The sequence below is a fragment of the Orbicella franksi genome, chromosome 6 (genome assembly GCF_964199315.1).
Source record: "Orbicella franksi chromosome 6, jaOrbFran1.1, whole genome shotgun sequence".
NCBI classification, from domain to species: Eukaryota; Metazoa; Cnidaria; class Anthozoa; order Scleractinia; family Merulinidae; genus Orbicella; species Orbicella franksi.
In genome coordinates this window covers 25,955,353-25,979,300 of record NC_138150.1, presented here as the reverse complement: position 1 = coordinate 25,979,300, position 23,948 = coordinate 25,955,353, and the positions used below count along the sequence as shown (strand labels likewise).

The following is a 23,948-nucleotide window of genomic DNA, read 5'->3' as shown; positions in this document are numbered from 1 at the left end:
CTGAAGACCGATTTTCAAAGAAAAAGGTAAGTGTTGATTTTGTAGCCACGCCGTGTTGTTCCATGTCTCATTGGCAATGATACTAGTGAACCGGGCCTCCAAGCTCTGAGAGGCATATATAGAGGCGAGAAACAAGCAATTTTCACACCCATACAGATTTATGTTACACTATACATCCTCTGTTAGTTAGACCGGACATCGCAGTTAAATTACTTAATCCCAAAAGAGTTCCTTTAACGTCATACATTAATTATTTAACTGATTCTTCGAGATAAGACAAGCCACGTTTCACACAGAAAGGAAGCAGTTTGCTTTTCACAAAACGAATGTGTTAGATATTTTATAACAGATCACCTATAAATAGATCATGTCGAGCATCCTGTGCACCTGCTGAAAAAACTCAGCATTTCCTCGATTGGTAAAATTTCAGGGTTTCTAGTTTGACAGATCAAATGACCATCTGTTTTCTGAGGCACAGAAGAACCACAAACACAGTTCGAATAATCGGAAGTTCAAATTACAACATATATTAGTATCATGGTCCAACCGTTATTATATTAAATGGAAAACATTGCAAGGTCTAAAACATTTGCAATTCACGTCGTACGAACAGAATCTAAGTATCTATTCAGAACTCGTAACTTCATTCGCTCCTGTTTCACGAACCTATTATGTCTTGAGGGTTAGGTTCATTAGTTCTTTTGCTTGTTCCGCTAAGGTTTTCTCTGCCAATCCTGTTAAGCCTTCAGAGAGGTGCGTGGCATCTCGGTTTTCAGCTGTTGTGACAAAGGATGCCCACAAAAGCCTGCTTGTCAATGCTTATTTGTATTATGGGTAGATTTCAGCAAGAAGGAAGCATGGGTACACGTATTTGCGCTGTTTCCTTCTACCGCGCCGAAACACCTTGCACTTCAATCAAGCAACAGTTAACCAGCATTACACATAATACCTCGGACATTGTCGCGTTCTCTTATGGTCCTTATGCGCTTTTGTAAAAGAACCTGTCCCAAAACAGCTGTAAACACTAAATAATTAATCAAGAAAGTTACGCTATGCATTTGTACGTTGTCAGTAAACATGGTCATCCCACAGGAATATCTCAGGCATATTTGGGAAGCAAGCTCAGTGAAAACAAACCACGGCAAGCGATCTCCTATTAAACGGCATCTTACGCCCGTTTGTTTCATCAGTACAAAGTAATTGATTGGTTTAACCATCAAAAAGCAGAGAGCGGCCTAGGTTTTGACATGTCTGTCTCGTGAGGTATTTGGCGCTTCTTCGGAGGTCCTTTTTTTTTTTTAATGTAATTACGAGTCATCCTCGTCTCATCGAGCAGGAGACGCCATGATCTAATGCCCGTGGGGAGAGGTACTTCGAGAAAAGTTGGGTGGGGGTGTCCGGCCAAATTCCCAAAACCCTTACCCTATTTATGACCAAAATCTGCGTTTGTTTTGCTACCCTATTTATGACCTGTCTAAAAATTCGATAGTCTATTTATGACCGTTGCAGCTGACACAGTTGCCCCAATATAAGTTATGAAGGGCTTTTGTTGACGGTTTTATCGATAAAGATGAAAAGGTAGCTTCTTCTAAGAAACATACCCAATTCAAGACTAGAGTGCTAAAACCATATCCTATTTATAACCAAAATGGCCAAAATCGATACCCTATTTATGACCAAAACGGCTGAAAAACCCTACCCTTGGAAAGAAGAAGCCTGAAAAAATCAGGGCTTCAACGGGATTCGAACCCGTGACCTCCGCGATACCGGTGCGATGCTCTACCAACTGAGCTATGAAGCCACACATTTTTTCAGGCTTCTTCTTTCCAGTTGCTTAAATTGGAAAATTAACTGCGATGATCATTCTTCACTTTCATCTACAACCGCAGTTCATATATGAATTATTTCATATAAGCTTCACATCATTTCACTCCTCACGGGAAGATATGAACTCAACTAATTGACCTCGCTCCCAATGTGTGGCTTCATAGCTCAGTTGGTAGAGCATCGCACCGGTATCGCGGAGGTCACGGGTTCGAATCCCGTTGAAGCCCTGATTTTTTCAGGCTTCTTCTTTCCAGTTGCTTAAATTGGAAAATTAACTGCGATGATCATTCTTCACTTTCAATTGACTTATGTTAACTAATTATAAAATTGTCATTTACATGTTTCATGAATTGGTTTTACTGATGTGCTTTTTGAAGTCTGAGAAGTTACATAACCTTATAAAATTGGGTAGAGAATTCCATTCTTTTGTTGCCAGATAAGTAAAGGAGTGGAGACCAAAAGTTGTAGTTTTAGGTTTGGGCATTTCCAGTATGATAGTTTCCACGCATGTTGTATGAAGTAGAACGGAACGAGAACATGTTTCTCATATAGGCCGGATAGCTAGTGAAAAATAGACTTTTGTACAAAGTAGTAAGGAATTTACAGATGCGTTGATCATGAAGTTGGAGACAGTTTACCCTGTCTAGCAGCACATTATAAGGCGATTCAAAATCGCTTAGAATGAATCTCAGAATCCTTTTGTTAAGAGCTTCTATTTTGTCCCTGTTGTTTGCACTGCAAAAGTGCCAAACTTTTGAGCAATAATCAAAATGAGGGAGTATGTAGGCCTTATACGGTTTCACTAAAATGTCTTTGGAAATAAGGTTTCTGAACCTAAGCATTACATTAAACTGGTTGTTGACTTTTTTGCAAATAAGAGATGTGTAATTGTGAAAATTTAAATTGTTATCAATGTTCATTCCTAAAATGTCAATTAAGTCCTTTGTAGGAAACGAGAAGGTGTGTTCCGATTTTCCCAGGATCAAAGCCTGATGTTTGCTTTCATTGGCCAACATTCCATTTTGCCGGTACCACCGGTCTGCTGTCTCGACTGCGTTGCGCATGCGCCCATCTAGCGCAACAGGATCAGTGTCCGATGAATATATTTGGTGATCGTCTGCATAAGCATTTAACTAAACATCCCCGCAAAACAAGAACATGTCATTTACGAAAATATTGAAAAACATGGGACCGAGGACGCTTCCCTGAGGCACGCCTCGTCTTGCATGTAGCCACTCTGAAAAAGTATCCCCTATCTTGACCCTCTGATTCCTTGAGGAAAGGTAGTCCTTAATCAGGGCACAACTTGCCTTGTCCAATCCGTAGGCTTTGAGCTTCGCAAGAAGAAGAGAGTGTTGGATTACATCAAACGCCTTTGACAAGACCATAGATACAACTGCCACAGTGTCCTCTTGATCTCTCATCCTTCTCCATTCCTCCGTCATGCGTAGCAGGGAAGTTTCACAGCTGTGAAATTTCCTATAAGAGCTGATATAGTGCGATAGAATCAAGCTATAGAAATCACCAAGTTGCGCTGCCAGGAGTCTTTCAAATATATTATTTAGCGCAGGAAATACAGTAACCGGCCTGTAATTTGCTTTATTTAGCTCATCGTCTTTTTTGAATAGTGGTGTAATCTGTCCCATCTTCCAAGATGCCAGATACCTACCCTGATCAATAGAGCAGTTGAATAGCACTGTTAGCGGCTTGGCGATCGCAGAAGCAGAATCCTTAATCAGCTTGGGCGGTAACATGTCGTACCCACATGCTTTGCGCGTATTCATGTGTTTAAGCATTTCTTCTACCAACACCTTGTTCGTTTGATGAAAGCTAAACTGTTCTGGTGCATGTCTTTGCGCATTACGAATTGCCAAAATACCCGGATAATTCACGAAGTCTTCTCCAAAATCACTTTCCTTTACATCATCAGCATTTTCCGTCACCTTAACGAAGTGATTGTTCATCAACTCCGCAATCTGTTTCTTATTTGTGATGGGAACTTCATTTCCTTAAGAACTATGTCATTTGCTTGTTTAGTTTTACTGTTTAAGAAGGGGCGATAAGTATCCCAGAGTTCACGCTGATTCTCACGCCCACGTTTCGATTTCTTTTTGAAGTGTTCTTTTATAGTTTTCCGTCTGAGAGACGTGCATTTGTTTCTTTGCCGTTTATACAGCTCGTAATTACAATCCGTGCGATCCGGCATGAATATTTTCCACAACTTGTTGCGATGCCTAATTGCCTTGCGCCGATCTTCTGTCATGTACGGCACCTGGTTTCCTCTGATGTGCGTTTGTTTTACGGGGGCGTGCTCATCAAGACTGTCCGAGTACAATTGTTCAAACGCGTAAAGCTTGTCGTCAACATCGTCAAACACTTCCATCACGTCAAGAAGCGGGACTTTATGCAAATTGTTCAGCATTTTTTTCTTGGCTGTAAGACTTGAGACTCCGAAAACAAATCTCTCGCGATCTTAAAATCGGCGCTCTGGATCGGAGAATGCAATAAACAAGAGAGTGATCACTAATTTGCGTATCTACAACATCAGAGTTCAAAGCTGTTTTCTTGTTGTTGGTCAGGATAACATCCAGCAATGTTTCTGAAGTTCTAGCTTTTCGAGTTGCTTTGTTTATAAGACAATGGAGATGGAAAATGTCCAATAAATCCAGCAGAGTTCGGCCATCCTTAGGAGGCCTATCCGGGTCCAGCAAGTCCGCGTTTAGGTCTCCCAAGTAATACACGTTGCGAGAGATCGCGATAGTAGCCTCAAAGATTGATGATAGTTCACATTCCATACAGTTTTGGGAACGCTCGGTGGTCTATACATCCCAACAACAGTAATCCAGTTTCTTCCCAGTTTCAGTTTAAGTGCTATGAATTCAGTCTTGAAGCCCGACCAGTGTTCAGAGGAACGATCTTTAAAACTGTTTATCCTTGTGAAACACAAATCACTCCGGATATAAATCATGAGCCCTCCGCCTCCAGCCTTACGATCGCTGCGACAAAAGCGAAAACCGTCCACATGAAATTGGCTGTCCGGAAAACTTTGGTCGATTTTGGTTTCGGAAATCACCAGTACATCAAAGCGGCCAGAGAGTAGCCATGACTTAATTTCATTGAATTTAAAACCGCCGACGCTGTTTTCGTTTATGTGTGCCATTTTAAAGTTTTTAGTGTGCTTCTTCGCCGTCTCGTCAAACTGAGACCACAGCTCGTCGTTTCCAACACAGTCATCTGTTTGCTGTCCATCAGAAATTGGATCGACAGATTCAGCCGAGGTATCCGCAAAAAATGAATCACTCAGTGGTGGAAGGGAACACGAGAGGCAGCTCCATTCTATTTCAGGCCTGTCGAGGTAGTACTGAAAGATCGGACGAGACATTTGAAGACATTTAGCGCGAGACCATCTCTTGCAGCTTGAACACAAGATGGCGTCCTGGTTGTTTTTGACAGCCCTTTGGCATTCGCCACAAGGATACTTCGGAGAGGATCTCGTTCTCCTAGGACCGGGATTAGCTGAGATGTCGCCGCAATCCAGCAGTTTCCTCTCTAAATTAAAGCTGCTTGATCCATTTCCAGTATATAGGACTCTGCTGTTTAAGAAGCGTTTGGCTCGAAATTCAAATCTTTTACTCAATCGTAGATTGCATTGGAATCTATCCACGTCAAACCGGATGATTACGGAAAGCCGGATGATTACGGAAAAAGTGACTTGTTCGTTCAGTCAAATGACGTTCAAAGCTGTTCAATAGAGTGATAGGCCACATCGAGAATTCCGTTATGAAACGTCCGTTAACATATAACGGAAAATGTTTGTGAATTTCCGACATTCTCTTATTACAATTTAACTCTTCATTTAGATATTTCATTTGGAGAATTAACTTTTCACCAAATCTCATTTTCCATCTTGATGAATCCGTGCTTTTCCTCAAGAATGATAGAGCGTAAGTCAATAATTGAGCGTCACAAAACAAAACCAGTGATTGACAATCCAGTGAACCAATCAAAACTTGAAGCAAAAGTACATATAGCAGAGGCGAAGCGCGGTAGCAGGCGTGCGAGCGAGTCTCAATTGGTTTGGTAAATTAGTCGATTACGTAGCAATGCACAAAACCAAAGCAAATGTGACTGGATTACCGTCTGTCTAATAAAAAAACCATGTAAATTTAGCGAATATGGTATTGTAAGTACTAATGTTATTGTAAATAGTCGTGCTCTTAGGAATATTTTACATTTTAATTCTGAATTTATCTTAGCGAATATAGTAATTGTAAGTAGTAACGTTATTAAATAGTCGTGCGTTTTTGTCATGAGCCCCTGGCTCGGGAGATTAGGCAACCACTCTCCACGTTTATGACTTAAAATAAATTTACCTTACCTTACTGTTCAGTTCTGGGATTGACTCGATCAGTGTTTGCAGGCATTTTGCATGTTCAGCTTTATTTAGATCTGCACATTTCACCCAGGGTTTTCGGTTATTAGTGTATTTAGCTCAATATCTCCATTTTACTAAACTGTGTTTTCTTGTGCTTTTCCTTTTGAAAAAGCAAAAAAACCAAAAAGTTTGTCAACTTTTCACTGGTGTTTCCTATAAACACTCGCAGACAAGAACTGAACGTGGTAATGGAGAGCCCGTTGTAGTTTCAATTTCTTCTGGAAGCTTAATTGAGAAAAACGTCTCTTTGATTCATTGTTACATTTTTCTTTCCTTAGCTGTAACGAATAAAAAAACGTACCCTAAATAAATTAAAAACTGTAATACGCAGGGCCACCAAAAACTTGAATTGAAATGAGAATCTTTGGAATCTAGAACAGGTAAGGTAAGGTAACTTTATTTTAAGCCGTAAACGTGGAGAGTGCAGTTGTCCAATCTCCCGAGCCAGTGGCTCATGACAAAAAACGCACGACTATTTACATTAACATTACTACTTACAATTACTATGTTCGCTAAGATAAATTTAGCATTAAAATATAAAATATTCTTAAGAATAACTAGTCGTAATATTAAAAATTTGAGTTAGAAAATACAGTTCATACACTGGCACCCTGCAAACTCCACACCATTCAAACGAGAACGAAATTGAAAGTGATAAGCGGTCGAGGATTTGGTGATAGTTGGTAACTAGTTCTATATGTGGGCAATCTTAAACAGCAAGGAGTTGCGCACGACAAGGCTGTTATATGGTGGCTGTACAAGATAGTACCTCGTAAATTATAGTTAGTTATCCTACGTGTAAAAAACTGAGAAATATAATTTGGGCCATCCGGTCTAAAACACTCAAAAAATAAATGAGCGACTGCATGATACGTCTTTACTCACGGGTGTCCATCGCAGCCATAGCTAGGCATACATCATAGGTAGCCGAGTTACCCAGGTTCAGTAACGACTTAATCCCGTAGTGATTGGCACGTTCGATAGTATTTTTCAAAGATTGAGATATTCCCAGCAGTAGCGGACAACAGTATTCAATGTGTGGTGTAACACATAGGCTTTATAAGAACAATTATTTCAGTACGCGATCAGAGAGAATAGAAAGAAAATTTGGGACAATCACTTGCGGTGTGACTAGTTATCAACTGGATAGGATTAATGGGAAATTCAATCCGGCTTTTGCCAAATGAAATGTCGGACAGCTTTAACTGAACTGAAGTTTGATCCCATACCGAATTGTGGGTAACTTGTTAACTCTCTGTATGGAAAACCTGATGAAGGCTGGAGGAATTTGAAAACGCAACAATCACAGGTCATTTTGGATTTGTGTTTGAGGAACACTCGGTAGGGAAATCACTCGGTAGGGAAATCACTCGATATTCGTGACGCCATAGTTTTCGAAATGCCCCGTTTTCAAAATGTTAGTTTTCCTTCCACACGAAAACGAAACGGGGAGCGTTTTCAAATTTCCCCGGTTTGAAGAACGTTTTCGTGAAGCTCCGTTTTCGTGACGGATTAGTATGGACGTTAGGCCTATAACCGTGGAAATAAAGCGCCATTTTCAAATACCTCAGGCGTAGTGTGGGGCCTCAGTTGCTTCTAACTACAAACAGCTTTGTTCACAAACAAGTCAATTAAAAACTATTTTGTCAACTTCTTCTAAGTGTTATATCACTTGGTTTCAAGAGTTTTCATTGAGGCCGTTTCAGGTCAGAAAATCTTGGGTTCAGCCTTGCAACCAAGAATGTTAAGTTTGCATTTTTCAGTAGAGTCATATTAAAGCCTCATCGAAAATTCCTTTACAAAATAACTGGAAATTCGTGTTTTTTTAATACTCTCCCAATCGCATTAATTTAAGTAAAATAGCGGGTTATTTTCTTGCGAGGTATATTCTAACGTTTGATCAGCAAGATCTCCTATCCGTTCTGTAAGTTAAACCATCTTTCTCCACTAGGGTTTCTCATCCTCGCAATACTTCAGCGACATTTCTCCAGATTCCCCTATTATACGGCGTACTAGTTCGCGATGACTGTAATTTCTCTCCAGTGTCTCTGGTCTGAGTTGTTACGGAAGTATTTTTATTGTCTGTAGTCCTTCGTTTTGAAGTTCCACTCCTAGTTGTTTCAGTCTTAGGCAGGCTTGTTCTCGCCTGACGAGATATCTTGTTCTGGGTTTTTCCAAACCAACGCTTGTTAAATTCATTCGTGGTCTGATTTGTGAGTACAAGGTACAAGTGAAATAGAGAGAATCCAGACATAGCCACCCCAAAGAACACTACAGTAAGGAAGAGTATGGACAACAAAGGATGGCGAACCAATAGATACTGCAAAGAAAACACAAAACAAAATGAAGAGCTTGTCGAAAAAGTCTCGTGTAAAACACCTTCTTAGGAAAATACCCTTATGGGTGAATCAAAAACCAGCACGTATCTTCCGGGTATACACCAACTAAAAAGGCAACATTATGCGGCTTTGTAAGTTCACTGATCTAGAAGAAAAGACAAGTATTTCCCGTGACCATATATTTTGTTAAATCCACAGTCTACATGTAAATTGCTTGTAGTCGGGAGATTTGTCCTTTATATCCAACTAAATTTCACACGTACACCCTATAACTTGCCACCTCGTCACTTCAACGCAGTCTTTCTAAATTATTTTAGTAGAATTCTACTAGTATACTAATGCAAATGCTGCAATCTGAGTGGCTGTGCTACTCGCAAACTATCAGCCAATAGAAATCTCGAGCTCATAATCTAATTGTTAAATAGGAGGGAGTTTAAGCAACCACGACGACGCCGCCGTCGAATACTGAAACAGGCAAAAGAAGTTTTCAATATTGTGGTTTTGTTCTCTGGAACAGCTTGCCTTTGAGATACAGCCCACTCTTAGCTCTTTTAAATCCTTTATATATTAATTAAGATTAAATCACGATAGCTCATAATTATATAGGATAGTTTTTTGAATAGTTTTTAGTATAATTCTGTGAAGATAATTAATTTAGTTACATTAGATAATTTACGGATCGATGGAAGAGCGCGTCTGATGTAAATTGATACCGTGGATAAATAAAGAATACCTCCCTCCCTACCTACACCGAGGACAACGTCGATTAAAAAATGAATTTACATTTTACCTAAGAATCTTGCGGTACTCTAAAGTCATTAACTTTGTTTATCACTGCTAAAAAAAAGTACCACAAAACTAAACATGGAACACAGTGATAAATTTAAAATAGAAAATTTTAAAATTAGCCGCCCTGGTTCACGTTCTCCAAACAACGCAGAATTTGGCCATTTCACGTTGTTGTTTTGCAGAGGACGGCAAAGAAATGTATCGAGAATTGTAACGCAAGCCACACAGCCAATGCTCTGCTGATTAAATCTTTTGTTTAGCGACGTCCCCGTTGCCGACGAGGTTTTCTTGACTTAACAAAGGCAGTGACGAACAGCTGGTTAGGAAAATCCCCTGGAACTGGGAGGTTATAAATTTGACGGTCGTCATTGTCTCAAAGGCATCAGAATCTTGTTTAATGGACGCTCATTTTCAGCATCACAAGGTACCAATTATTTCTGACAGGTACTATCTGTCATATTTTCCCCAGGTTTAAAACCTAAATAGCAGTACAGATAACACTAACGGTTTCAACTCAGTTGCACCAAACGAAGAATTTTAACCCCTCAAAGGTCCCACGATTAATCCTGTCATGCCTGACTCCAGAGTCACTTAGCCCGCGAGCAGGCTCACCTTTGAGTCACGCGCGAGAGCGTGGAAGAGAAAAGCGATCCGGCGGAAAGGAGTCTGGTGAAGAGTTACCTAGAAAGTCACTTTCTCGTCTCGCGGTTTTGCCGCTCGATTTCGCCCATGCGGCTACGCCAAACGCGCTTGTGCTCCAAAGTGAGCCTGCTCGCAGACTAAGAGTCAGTAATATACTATAAATTCATGAACAGTAGTAAACCCTTCACTCAAGCCTCAAGACAACTATTCAAATAAAAGATATTGAGCAATACAAGTTAGGTTTTTTTTTTAACTTGGCAATCTTGAAGAAAAGATCATTGCTTAGCCAGTTAAAATCACAATTACCTGGGAAAGAAATCTGATTCCCACTGGATAATGCTTTCCATCATGATCTACATACTGCATGCCGATCACACCGTCTGACATCACAATATACACAAATACAACGGCAACCACAAATGTTACATAGACACATAGTGCTGCTGAACTTGTGATGAAACAGCAAAAGAACTTGTAGTTTTTCTTTCCGATACAGTTGTTAACCCATGAGCAGTGATGGTCAAATCGACTCACACAAACATCACAGAGTGCTGATAACAAAAGAAAACAAGACTTACAAAAAGAAACAAATTGGAAAAGGTAAGTTGCAATTTATGTCTACAGTCATGAACATTTAATCATACATGAAAACTTGCACTCCGTCTTCCTTATCGGTACTTAGAAGTAAAAAGGTTTACAATAAGAACTCAGAGTGCTAAGAAAACCAATTTTTGGGCTTGCCCTTCAGGCCAGCTGTAACTATGACGTACTAAATGGAAAGTCACTGTCTAGTCAGAGTCACTGGTTAGCACCAAAAAAAACTAATCTCATCATTATGTAATTTGCATTTTCCTCAAAACTTTCTCAAGAAATTTCAATTACTTTTTGGGTAAGTGAACGACAGAATCCAACAGCCAGACTGCAAAATCCACTAGCCCTCAACTATAATTTACATTAATACTGTGCAGGTTGCATTAATGTATGAACACCTGCACTTCAAACACAACTTTTTGGCACATTGAACCCTTGTTTCAGACCCCAACTCCCAGGGATCAAACCCGGGGGGTATTCCCAGAAAAGTTGGGTGGGGGTGTCCGGTCTGCTTCTCAAAACCCTTACCCTATTTATGACCAAAATCTGCGATATTCCCTACTCTATTTAAGACCTGACCGAATATTTGATACCCTATTTATGACCTAACCATTAAATTAAAACCCTGTTTCAGACCTGCATTATAATACTGTAAGTTCCCTAGTTCAGACCAATGTTAAATTACTGTAAACATAATTTGTGAAGGGCTTTTGTTAATTTGATTATGATGAAAAAGTGGCTTCTTCTTAAAAACATACCCATATCAAGGCTAGAGTGCAAAAACCATACCCTATTTATGACCAAAATGGCCAAAATAGGCTAAAATCGATACCCTATTTATGACCAAAATGGCTGAAAAACCATACCCTTTGGGGCCGTGCATACCTTTATAGCTCATATAAGGGAGTACCTCCCCCCTGTGAGAATCAAAGAAAACAAACCCTCAAATTCCAAGACTCCCTACAACCTGTATAGCCCAATTTGGATGAGGCAAATTTTATATGGATAATGCAAAGCAGCATTCCACAACACAAATTGTTTCCATTGGTTCTGTCTTCCAGTTACTGTAATCAAACCTACAACTTCCTTACAATTACCCTGCTTTCTTACATACTGTACCAGCATGTCCGTGTATATAAAGCTTTGCATGCATATTACAAGTACAACTATATACTCCATTGTAATCTGTTTGTTCTAGTGGCACAATTGTAGAACACTTGAGAGTGGCATACTTGGAATTAAAAGGAACCTCAAAACAATCTATATGTGTACTTACTGCAGTGTTTTGACCTCGCTGGCTTAATAAACTTGCATGTATAACATTCCAGTTGTGTGTAATATACACCATCAGGTTCATAGTCATTCATGTAATCAGCATGATCTATGGTTGTAATGATACCAGGCTCACTGGTGGAACAAATCCAAAAGAGTGTCACATTGATGGCTATAAGTATATACGTAACAATGCTAAATACATTGATTTTATCAAAGAATGGGATGACCCTGAAGGTGTATATAGCAGTCCCTCCAGTAATAACAAAGCCATAAAATAGTTGAATGCATGGATTCCTGAAGAAAAGAAAACATAAAAATGTAAAGTTTTTGGTAAAATTTTGGCAACTTATAGGTATTTAAAAAAATACTGGCAGTTCTCTACTTTTGTATCCAAGTTACTTTGCAAGAAATCTCTGTCACAAACAAACTCATGTAAAGATTGAGAATTTTATTGAGCTTGACGTACACTGACACAGTACAGACTTTAAGGTGCATGTACAGGTACATGCATGTTGCTTATGTTCTTAAAAAATAATCATAAAATGATATATACCATTTTTCTTTTCTTTCTATTTAACGATTAGATTATGAGCTCGAGATTTCTATCGCGTGATAGTTGACGAGGGTGCAGCCCGAGTCAACCATCGCCCATAGAAATCGAGAGCGAATAATCCCCAGCGTACGCTGCTACGCCACTCACTATCTACAACAGAACACAAAGTGAGTAGCGTAGCCAATCAGAGAACGGCATTCGTGATAGAACGCTAGTAGATTTATACTAAAAGCTAATATATATATATACCTTGTAAACAGAATGTACGTTGTGATGTTGCTTACTGTTCGAGAAACAGCTGCAGGAATACACCTTTGAAAACTAGACTTCACAAAATGTGCAACCTGGAAAAGTACACATAGTTTGCATAAATGAACATTCATAGCTTTATGTTAAAAGATCATTTATTTTTCCTAGTGATGAGATTTCTGAAATAAGCATAAACCATATTTCATACGTACTGATACGCCAATTAAGCGCAAGGAAACCAAGTGATGTTACAAAACTTGAGCTTAAAGTTGTCGATCCATGCACTTCCTGACTTTACATGTATAAGCTTACCGAAAATAAGTTTCTTCGGAGCAGACCAACCCAGCCACCCCGATGATATCCAGACCTTCCGAGGAAAATGATGTACGACAGCCCCACAAAAAAGAGAGTATACAACACCGCCATTAAAAGAAAATCCATCCTTCTTGCGAATCAATCTGCTCCGTCCGCCATTTTTGTTTACTACTACAAAGAAACACAGCTGACCACCGTGTGGGCTCAAAGTTATTCTAATTGTTTTTTCTGTTGTTATGGTAACCCCCGATAAACCAATCAGGTGACAGCAACACATCTGTTGCATAGCGCGAGCAAAACATTGCAAACAGTTTATGAGCGAAGATTTCGTCGTTTAGTTATCATTTTGAGAACAGAGATCAGTAAGGTAGGTTCTGTCGCGTTTGTGTCCTTGTTGAACCGGTTAATTTCTGTAGAAGGATGATTTTCCCCTAAATTCACTGATATATTCTGATTTCATGTCTCCGATTGCCCTTTCGCGCTGGTCACGCAAATTTCGCACCGTTTTCATCGAGTCTGTACTGAGAATTTTTGTGAGCTTGACATTTCCTTGACTTTTCGCATTGAACTGCGAGGTATTTTACCCCTGTAATAGTTAGAAGTGACCACAAATAGTAGTTTTCGCCCTTTGTGGAGTCAAGCAAGATAATTCTAGGCGAACCGAGCGGTACGTGTAACTGGTGAATTAGAGGAAGCTAGAAGATGCAAGCACCATTTACGAGACTAACATTTCTTTATTTTTAGATTCAAACACTATGGCGTCTATCGTATCTCCGATTGCTCAGCCTTCAAGACCGAAATCAGTTTCAAGACCAAAGCGCTGGAGCGAAGAAGTCGAAGAAGGTACAGTTAAATAGCTCCCTGCCAGCTGCAGTTGAGTTGGTATCAAATGCTTCTTCAAGAGAATGTTTCACTTGTGATACAATTAAGGAGCTGCTTTGTTTTCGTTACCTTGCAGCTTACAGATTTCAAATCGCTGGGTACAGAGATGTTCATGAATATCGCGATGTCAAGCAGAAAGAACCAGTAAGTGATATAAAATCACTAGCTTACCTACAAGTTTCCCAGAATGTCGAATTTTATGAACTATTGGGCATTGATGTGTCTGATGACATTACAACTCCACACGATGGACATTGTTAGTATAAACGAAAGCCAAGGAAATCATCATAAAAGTTCCCATCACCAAGATTGCTTCTCATTTAGGCGGAATAGGTGGATTTTTTTTTAGCAGCCAAGCTATCACGTGATGAGTATATAGGCGTTCTGAGTCACGGCATTTTTAGTTATTTTGGCCACATACAAAGTGACCTTTAAACTAAACGAAACCTGAAAATATTAGTTTACTGAGACGGAAAAACACGAAAGGGATAATAGTAAACCATGATGGAACAAAGTTGGTGAAGGATGGAAAAGACTGACACGGATTGCAAATGGAGAACTTAAAAAATTTAGGCTAAATTTTTCAAGATGCGCAAACTGTCATACCTTTAAATAGCGTGGTCAACAGGAAAAGCAATCAGTAAGTATAGAGGGGCTGAAACCATGTATTAAGTAAAATATCAAAAACACCGAAATAGAAACAACAAACAGAGAAGAAACAAGGATGGCGTGGGACATGACTACTGTGTGAGGGATTGTAGTTGACAAACTTGCAAACTTTAAGCACAAGTTTTCAAGATGTCCATTGACAACTTACATAACTTCTTTTAGACCAAACTGTGTTGACAAACCAGAAGTTGAATTGGGCAAGTACTTTAACTCCAGGGTAATGTTACCCAGTGGCTACAATGTGTTACAGGAACTACATCACAGTTTGCGCATCTTGAAAAGTTAAGCCTGAATTTTTCAAGTTCATCATTTGTAATCTGTGTCAATCTTCTCCATCCTTCGCCATCCTTGTTTCTTTATGGATTATTATTATTATTATCTCTTCTGTGTTTTTCTATCTAAGTTAGTAAATTATTGTTTTCAGGTTTTCTTAAATTTAAAGGCAATTCTGCATGTGACCAAAATAACTTAAAATACCTGTGACTGAGCTCCCCTAAACAACTTGTTTTAACTAATTTGTTCATGCAATAACAACATCTCTTCCATTTACTTATGGTTCATTTGTTTGTTCTTTTAGGACCGCTGGCCCCACAATGGCTATGTGAAGAAACTTCAACGTAAAGATGGTTATTTCATCTACTTTGACAGGACCAGAGAATGCGCTGACAAAGATGTTTTTAAATGCAAGCTATATGGATATTAGTGGCAACATAGAACAAATTCATGAACGATCATGGAATTCTGGTTACATTAACAACATAATAGGAATTGCAATGAAAAGATCCAGACCCTGTACTAGTCTATTAAAAACCAAATATTTTATTCAAATTTATGGAACTGAAAGATCTAAAGGATGGTTATTAGTAATGTGTTACATTTAGTGAAAATTATAAATGGTGTAGCAGTTTTTATGAGGCATGTTGATGTTTTGCAATAGCTGTAAATATTTCATAAAGCAGTTATATTATTGAGAGATCCTAGTGTTTTAAGGCATTAACTTAATATATGAGAAGGATTTTTGTACAGTTGTTAACAAATGTGTGTAAACAAAAGTTTTTTCATTGCTGTGTATTAAAGTATAATTGTGTAAGACTTTCATGTCAGAGTTGTCAATGTTTCACAGCAGCTCCTCTTGTGTCCAGTTCTGTTATATTCTGAATCCCTTGATCCCCATAAAAAGCCTGCCGTGTGAAAAACCTTATAAGATCTTTGAAGATCTGCCTTAGCATTTATGAGGATCTTCTAAGATCTTCATCTTGTTGGATCTTTCAAAGATCTCCACTTTATCTCTATCAGGCAAGAGAACAGCGTAGCCATTATTAGCCATGTCACATAACACTTCTCCTCACTAACACTTGTCAAGAAGACTAGCAAGACCAGAGATGGACCATTCAAGTAATCCATCATAAATGGCTTAATTATCTTGTTAGAAAAAAGGACAATAATGAACGACATGAGTACAGGCACAGGATTACGTGCAAGGTGATGGCAGCGCGGAAGAGGTTTGCCGCCCAATTGATCCATTTGACTTTGTGCCTGCACTCACCTAGCACAGCAGCTTTCTATAACCAACATTTCTACCCTCTGCTGAGGAGGGAGTCAAAATATCCAATTAATGCCCTGCAGTTGTTTATTGTTTATATTTCCACTAACCATTAAAAAATAAAAACTGGCGGTTTCTTACAGTGATAAACACAATCATATTGCCACAAAAATGATTTTCCCAATTTTTCTGACCAAATTCCTGTGGACCCTTTTGATAAAAATAAATAAATAAAAATAAATAAAAATCTATGGTTCCCCATAATCAAATTGTGGTGCCCCTTGAATTATACTATACTAGTACAATAAGAGCTGAGAACAATAACATGTAATTGTAGTTGCCATGATGCAAATCACACTCATTATTAACACTGAATGACAAGAAAAGACTAAAGTTGCATTTATTGAGAAAATTTTAAAGAAAGTGCTTTATAACCAAAGTTTGTAAAAACATCAATATTTGCAGAACTTCCACCAACTGCAAGAACCTGGAGAAAAAATAAAACAAGAGAACACTAAACAAACATGGTAGAATTTAAGGAAAAACCCCTTTTTAATTACATATGTCAGCTGCTGTATGCTTCAAATATCACAATACAGTCAATGCAAGCTGAAAGGATGTGGATGAACTGAAACTGTTGATAAACTGTGATGTTTTTGCACCCTGAAATGCTTATATTCAATTTGGCACTAGATATATTTTTCTTTGAGAACTTTCAGGGTCAAACCTAGAAGAACAGAATGAGCTTCTGTGAATATTGTTGATGTAATACAAGAGAGCCTGTAACTAAGGTTGCCAGCAAACCAAGATCAAGTCCCGTGCTCCAAAGCAGCCAGAAGTGAAAACTGTGATTAAAGGGGACTGGCTGTATTCCTAGAGTAATTTAAATTACCCTGGTAATTTGTTCTGAAAACATTGCCACTTGATCAGGTTACCTTATTTTTTGGAGATTTACTGTTTACTTGAATTGCAAAAACTGAGTTTGGAGTGCAGGGCACTTGTGCTTTAGGATCGCCATTGAGTTGCCAGTGAAAGAGGTTTGGTTCTGATCCAGCCGACAGTATCTTGAAAACAAAATGTAGTAAAACCACATCACTGTCACAGTGGTCATTGCCAGGGTTTGACACAGGAACAATTTCCATGTTAGTCATAATGTTCTACTTCATTTGAAAATCCAAATCTGGCATCGTTACACCTCTCAAACACAATTAAAACAACCGTTACATTCCAAGTCAGACTGCAAAAATAGCCACTTTGGTAAGGTAAAGTCTGCATACGAGCCAAGTGGCCCATCAGGCTGGAGCTTATCCTGGTTTCTGTAGCATGAAGCGACTAGGAGTATTTCTACTCCCCCCTGGATGGGATGCTAGTCCATCGCAGGGTTACCCCCAGCATTAAGTTCGCCGGTACCCATTTATACACCTGGGTGGAGAGAGGCACTGTGAGAGTAAAGTGTCTTGCCCAAGAACACAACACAATGTCCCCAGCCAGGGCTCAAACCCAGACCGCTCGATCCGGAGACGAGCGCACTAACCATGAGGCCACCGCGCCTCCCTAAAAATAGCCACTTTACCATATACTTATTTATTTATTTATTTATTTATTAAATATTTATTTAAGCTTGGTTCTATCTTACAATGTCATCATGAAAGAGAGCAGCTTGTTGGGTTGACGCTGTTTTTAAAACACTTGTACATGCCATGGATCTCAAATGCCACACAGAAAGAGAAGGGCCGCCACCACAGACCTGCATAGAGTGCAAGAACATAACACTGTGATGAACAGAAGTGAAGTAAGTCTGTCACCCTAACATGTCACGCAGCTTCCAACACTCTAAAGTGCTTTAATTGAATAAATATAATTAATAATGATAATGTTAATAATAATAATAATAATAATAATAGTAATAGTAATAGTAATAGTAATAGTAATAGTAATAGTAATAGTAATAGTAATAGTAATAGTAATAGTAATAGTAATAGTAATAGTAATAATAATGATAATGATAAAATAACTTTGTTTGAGAGTGAGTCAAAAGTATTTAGCACTATTGTGCTAATTGGGGACACTGTAACTAAATAAAAAAAATATTTCAAATAGAACATAACCTATTAAGAATCCCAGCTGAAGGGAGGCTGACCAGTTGGCTATTTATACAACACGGTTGAGGGGTTGAACTCTTTGAGAACAAATCCAGATAGTAGCAGGGTGGAGGATTTGAACCAGGGACCTCCAGATTTCAAGTCCAGAGCCCTAAATCATCAGCAATGCTGCCTCCACAATCAATACCTTGTGAACAGGCTCTCTAGTTGAGGATGGGGTGAAGAGAGAGCTGGATGAAACAGAAGGGAGATTGGAAAAGAAAGAAGGAAAAAAGAGGAGACCCACTAAAGCCCCCATCCCCCCCCCCCCCCCCAGCCACTTCACACACAGCTAGTTCCTTCTCTACCCTTCCAGGAGTGGCCAGCTCCTTCTCAGCTCTTCCTCCCAACCAGAGTCTGCTCACAGACTATAATTGTATCATTATTTTAAATTGATTGCTCTAATTTACAAATAACTTCAGGCAAGACTTCATTTACTCACCATCCAGTCCTGACTATCATCCACAGCGACACATCCTATCCATGAGCCTAACTGAGGTCTGTGTATGTCCTGGTAAAGCAAATTTGTAACAAAGGATCTCTATCTTGTGTACAGGTAGTAAAAATTACTGTCACAAAGAGTTTAGAGCAGTTTGTTAAAATCACAACCAAAGTAAATTATGTGTTACCCTTTTCCGTTGAAAGCAATTAAATTAATATAAGTTATTAAAGTATAACCATTTTGATTTTTGTACCTCATTTTTCCCTGGTTCTATCATGTCAGTCATTGATCCTTTTATTCTGTAATCTGAAAACAATCACATTTAAGAAAAGACAGCAGCTGCACCTCTACATCCATAACTTGTTCCTTCTTGTTACAATCAACTGTTAAATTTCCATACCCCATAATCTCACAGTGCCATCTTCTGATCCACTTACACATTGATTGCTTTTTGTTCTGAGGCTAAGGCAATGGACATAATCTGTGTGCCCCACAAGGGTATTCTAGAAAAACAGGTATAAAAAAATGCAACAAAATTAATTTTAAAGTACTGTGAATAAAACATCAAATGGTTACTTACAAACCTTTAATTTCTGGGAATGTACACCAAATTATAGCCTGTGATGACACATGCCTTACAACAGATTTCAGACATCTGAACATTCATCAACAGAAAGAACTAACGAAAGTGAAGAATGATCATCGCAGTTAATTTTCCAATTTAAGCAATTGGAAAGAAGAAGCCTGAAAAAATCAGGGCTTCAACGGGATCCCGTGACCTCCGCGATACCGGTGCGATGCTCTACCAACTGAGCTATGAAGCCACACATTGGGAGCGAGGTCAATTAGTTGAGTTCATATCTTCCCGTGAGGAGTGAAATGATGTGAAGTTTATATGAAATAATTCATATATGAACTGCGGTTGTAGATGAAAGTGAAGAATGATCATCGCAGTTAATTTTCCAATTTAAGCAATTGGAAAGAAGAAGCCTGAAAAAATCAGCCCTGATTTTTTCAGGCTTCTTCTTTCCAATTGCTTAAATTGGAAAATTAACTGTGATGATCATTCTTCACTTTCATCTACAACCGCAGTTCATATATGAATTATTTCATATAAACTTCACATCAGAAAGAACTAACATCAGGAAAAACTTAGTTGCTTCATATCTTTTTTATCACATCACTAAGAAATTCCAAGTTTGTAATGCAACACGGCTGCATGATGTTTTGAAGCAGGTGGCCACCTCCTGATCTGATATTGTTAGAGTAGGCAGCAGGTGAACCCTGAACAAGGAACCATTTCACTTGACTTTGATCCTTTGCAAAATGTTCATTGGTATACATGTAGATGTGCATTCATTCTATAGAACCTAGGACTGGTAAAAACTTTGCCAGTTGGCTTAATAACAAGGAATTGAAATGTTGATGTTCTGGTTGCTTACCTTTGAATTTATTTCACTTTGGAGTGGGCACATGAATGATTGGCAGTGCAAGCATGATAGCAGAAGCTGCAAAATACTTTTACAAGTATAATTTATATATCTAGAGGGCACTGGGGAGGAGTTTAGGGAGAGAAGGATACTTGAAGATTACCTTACATGTTCCTGATTCCAGGTCCCACATGTAGATATTGTTGTCTCCACAGCCTGAGAAAAGTGTGTCCTCCTAAGAGGGAAAGTGAAATGATGGAGTCCTCTATGTACATGTAGTAATGATATTAAACCAGTAATTGAAAGAATTCTCCTTGGCTTTCCAAATGATAAACTGCATGGTAATCTGTAGACTTCCAGAACTATTTTTTTTCAAAACTTGTAACTGTCAGTGTATGTAACACACTATCCCGACAGATTGAATGTACATGTCACACTTCATTGTGAACCATACAGGGGTAATATTGACTGCTTGACCTTGCATAAAACTTTTATGCTGTAATTTATTTAATAATATTGTTGGCCCATGAACATTAACAAACAACTGCCTCTAGTGTAGCAGATTTTCATGTAACAATGTAAATCAGCCTTAAGTAGTCGTACGAATAGCACTGATTTTACTGATCTCACTTCCAGATTATTTTTAACAGTTGTAGTAACCAGCCCTCATATTTAGTACAATTATTATACCTGATCAGCAAATGCTAAAGCATTGGTCTCAGGGACATCCAGAGAAGTCCTTGACAAAAGAGAAACAAGAACCTTTATCAATACAATGAGTACTGGCAATTTATCTGCATGTACTAATAATTGTTACTTTAGTACTGACAATATTATTTATCTACTTCCATGAAGACAAGATATCGCTTGTGTCATGCACATGTGTTGGCATGGCCAAGGTCTTTTAATTAAAGGGGAAGTGTATGGAGACATGAAAATTACTGTGCGACAGGAAAACATGAGCATATGGTGTTTCTTGATAGCTTCAAGTTGAGTGATTTAAATGACCCTTTCTCATCTGAACATAACTGGCTATAATGGAGGCATGAAATATGTACTGTATGCCATTGATATCCAGGCAAAATACCAAAGACAATAAATACCTTTAAAAAGTATAATTTATGATAACTTGTATAAATAAAATAATTATCCAATAAGTAATCATTATTTATATATCAAAATGAAAATGATGTTTAGAACATCGAAACATTCGACTACTAAAACCATTTACCAGTATATCAAAGTATCAAAAATATTAATAAAGGAGTTATCTTACCTAGTTGCAGGGGGTTGCAATGTCCAGGCAGGTGATGGAGACTAAAATATGAAAAATAGAAAATTATGATTAACAGTGTACCTCATCACAGGTCTAAAGCATGTCAAGCTTCTGAGGTTTGGTATAGAGCTGTAAAAATCTACATTATGGCATGATAAGTGAACAGTTTAGGGACCAATCCAGCTATGCAACCAAATGCATAGCTTGTGTTACAGTATCCTCTACACAGGGCTTCTGATAGGTCGTGGAAAAAAAGTCAAATTTTGCGGGATTTCCAGAGACAAATTTGCCGAAAAAACAGCCGATTTTGCAGGAAATTCGCAGGAATTTTCGGGGCAAATTTCACTGAAAAACGATCGGTAAAAAACAGCTAATTTCATGGGAGTTTTCTGGGAAAATTTCACTGCAAAAGCGATCGGTTTTGCACTGATTTGACGAACATTTGTAACTAAAAAAGATGGCAATTTTGCCATTTTTTTTTCAGAAAATGATGAGTGTTAGCCTATGCAATAACAACAGCAACAGAAACACATACTACTTATAAGTGTTGTCTTTGTAAAACCGGCGATTTTGCAGGAAAATTTGAGCAACTTGTTTGGACTGTAGTATGTGTTTGTATTTGTTCAACAATACGTTCAAGAAATGCGGCAGTGGCAAAGTCTTTTACATCGTGGCCACAGTGAGTGCCCAGTAGTTTTCGGATGTTGTTTACTCATTGCAGTGATGAAGTTTCACCATAAATTTGCAAGTTCATGGCAACTAAACAGCCCAACAGCCAAAATAAGTGTCAAATATGTTGCATGGACATGTATTTGGTACGATTTCTAGTGAATTTGGCCGTATTTTGCGTGTCTTAATCAATTTTGTGGGATTTCGCAGATTTACTTGAAATTTGCAGCTCCGCAACCATGCGAAATATCAGAAGCCCTTTCTACATGTAATTCCCTTTACTCAAGGATTTTAACACTATTTTTCTCCATTTCATTTGATACTTTGAATTCTGGAGTGAAAGTGTGCCTGATTCAAAGACATTTTCCATATAATATTAGAGTTGTTAAGGTACCACTAAATTCTAATTATTGACCACTTCAAAAAGGTGAATTATTTAATGAATTTTTCTAATCAACAAAATCTGCAAATAAAGTAGGAGGTTAAAATAGTGACAGTACATTTCTCCTAACTTTTTTGCCAAGAAACCAAAAGATTGCTTCAACTTAATTGACAGGATCAAAAAATCAAGGGATTGAAAAATCAGGGTTCCACAGTAATCTATTAGCAAAATACAGACTGAAATTCCTTCAACAAAATGGTATAAACACACCTCTGTTTTATCAAGAATTTCATCCCATCGCCATCCATGTATTTCAGATGAACCACCACTACAAGCAGATTAAAATACATCAAACCAGATACCGTGCATTATCCTGGAACTTACAGTATCTAGTCTCTGTAGCAAGCATTCCCATTTGAACAAAAGAATATTTTCCTGATATTCTGCACCTCACTCTCCACTGGGTTTTGTGCTTGCCTCAATTTTAATGCAAACAACAGACTGAAAAGAAACTCTTTGTTAAGGAAAAAGAGTTTGCCAGGGGTGGTTTTCAGCCAGAAAATCACAAAATTTAAGTCTTCAGGCAGGCACAATAATTGTTATAATAATAATTTATCATTATAACTTTTTTCCTTTTTTTCAACTAGCATTCTCTATAAACTAAATTATCTCTGCAAACCCATTGCAGGTAAAAGTTTAGTCAGAGTGACATGTCTACACAAAATGTCAATGCTAGTGCAAGCATGGCACAATATCCAGGGCAACACTTTTAGCCAAATGGGCGTCCAAGTACACATCCTGTGGACAGCCACTTACAGTATTAAGAAAATTAATTTATTTTTCATACGTTGCCTTATAAATTGTTCAACTGAGCAGGCCACCCTATGGCACATTTTGCACACCCACTTTTCAAATCTTCACTAAGAGTTTGACACTATCAGTGGGCGAATGAATCCCCAATACTTCAGGCAATAGCAAATACTGCACATCTAGCAAAATGTCAAAATGAAAGGTAATTATGGCATTGCTAATGGATAGCAAACCTGCTAATGAAATGTTAATCTTTTAGCTACAATGTGCCAGCATTAATCTGAATGCATGGTAATTGTTTCATTATTTACAGAGACTACCGCAAGTGATATTAAATTTGAACATGATCCATATTTGGATACCTGATGAGAAATTTGTCTGTTGATATAAGACTGTAAACTGGGCCACCATGACCTGAAATGAGATTTCAAACACACAATGAACATTCCAGAAAGAAAAGTTAAAAACAAGTATGACCGTTTTTGTTTTTGTTTTTGTTGTAATTGGTTGATGGTACAATCGTAAAATAACGAAACAAACAATGAAGTAACTGAAACGGTTCCAACTTATACGTTTATTCTTCTTGCGGTGACGGTATGCGAATATATGCTTACAACACGATCTCGAAAATACGACAGAACAAAACAAAAGGCTCAAAATACAAAATCTTGTATTACATCTCAATTGTT

The 23,948-nt window shown here is 38.3% G+C and overlaps 3 protein-coding genes across 3 annotated transcripts in view; 1 reads left to right on the top strand and 2 right to left on the bottom strand.

Moving 5' to 3' along the window:
* Positions 1–6,567: 6,567 nt before the first annotated feature.
* On the bottom strand, positions 6,568–13,147 carry LOC145489339 (palmitoyltransferase ZDHHC4-like). Its single transcript, XM_081468304.1, has 5 exons — positions 13,013–13,147; positions 12,701–12,795; positions 11,900–12,192; positions 10,339–10,583; positions 6,568–8,582 (listed from the first exon to the last, which is right to left on the bottom strand). Exons 1-5 carry the CDS (start codon positions 13,139–13,141, stop codon positions 8,220–8,222), a joined length of 1,125 nt encoding a protein of 374 aa, XP_081324430.1. The 5' UTR covers positions 13,142–13,147; the 3' UTR covers positions 6,568–8,219.
* Positions 13,148–13,310: 163 nt separating this feature from the next.
* On the top strand, positions 13,311–15,658 carry LOC145489341 (meiosis expressed gene 1 protein homolog). The gene is made up of 4 exons (XM_081468306.1): positions 13,311–13,382; positions 13,760–13,858; positions 13,974–14,041; positions 15,144–15,658. Exons 2-4 carry the CDS (start codon positions 13,771–13,773, stop codon positions 15,267–15,269), a joined length of 282 nt encoding a protein of 93 aa, XP_081324432.1. The 5' UTR covers positions 13,311–13,382; positions 13,760–13,770; the 3' UTR covers positions 15,270–15,658.
* An 828-nt stretch (positions 15,659–16,486) lies between these two features.
* The window catches only part of LOC145489340 (THO complex subunit 6 homolog), an 8,828-nt gene continuing 1,366 nt past the window's right edge, over positions 16,487–23,948 (bottom strand). The window contains exons 4-14 of the mRNA XM_081468305.1: positions 23,622–23,673; positions 22,720–22,777; positions 21,399–21,439; positions 20,813–20,861; positions 20,286–20,357; positions 19,093–19,195; positions 18,946–18,998; positions 18,693–18,761; positions 17,746–17,856; positions 17,045–17,173; positions 16,487–16,596 (exon numbers count right to left, since the gene is read on the bottom strand). Of these exons, the coding sequence (XP_081324431.1) occupies positions 16,510–16,596; positions 17,045–17,173; positions 17,746–17,856; positions 18,693–18,761; positions 18,946–18,998; positions 19,093–19,195; positions 20,286–20,357; positions 20,813–20,861; positions 21,399–21,439; positions 22,720–22,777; positions 23,622–23,673 (824 nt within the window). The 3' untranslated portion in view covers positions 16,487–16,509. The remainder of the gene's footprint in view (positions 16,597–17,044; positions 17,174–17,745; positions 17,857–18,692; positions 18,762–18,945; positions 18,999–19,092; positions 19,196–20,285; positions 20,358–20,812; positions 20,862–21,398; positions 21,440–22,719; positions 22,778–23,621; positions 23,674–23,948) is intronic.

Excerpts from the sequence above, each read along its gene's own strand:
- LOC145489341 (XM_081468306.1), top strand. The coding sequence starts at position 13,771 with ATGGCGTCTATCGTATCTCCGATTGCTCAGCCTTCAAGACCGAAATCA. Across the intron at positions 13,859-13,973 it reads GAGCGAAGAAGTCGAAGAAG|CTTACAGATTTCAAATCGCT; the intron begins GTACAGTTAAAT and ends GTTACCTTGCAG. Across the intron at positions 14,042-15,143 it reads ATGTCAAGCAGAAAGAACCA|GACCGCTGGCCCCACAATGG; the intron begins GTAAGTGATATA and ends TTGTTCTTTTAG.
- LOC145489339 (XM_081468304.1), bottom strand. The coding sequence starts at position 13,141 with ATGGATTTTCTTTTAATGGCGGTGTTGTATACTCTCTTTTTTGTGGGG. Across the intron at positions 12,193-12,700 it reads ACGTACATTCTGTTTACAAG|GAATCCATGCATTCAACTAT; the intron begins GTATATATATAT and ends TCTTTTCTTCAG. Across the intron at positions 8,583-10,338 it reads GAATCAGATTTCTTTCCCAG|TATCTATTGGTTCGCCATCC; the intron begins GTAATTGTGATT and ends TTTTCTTTGCAG.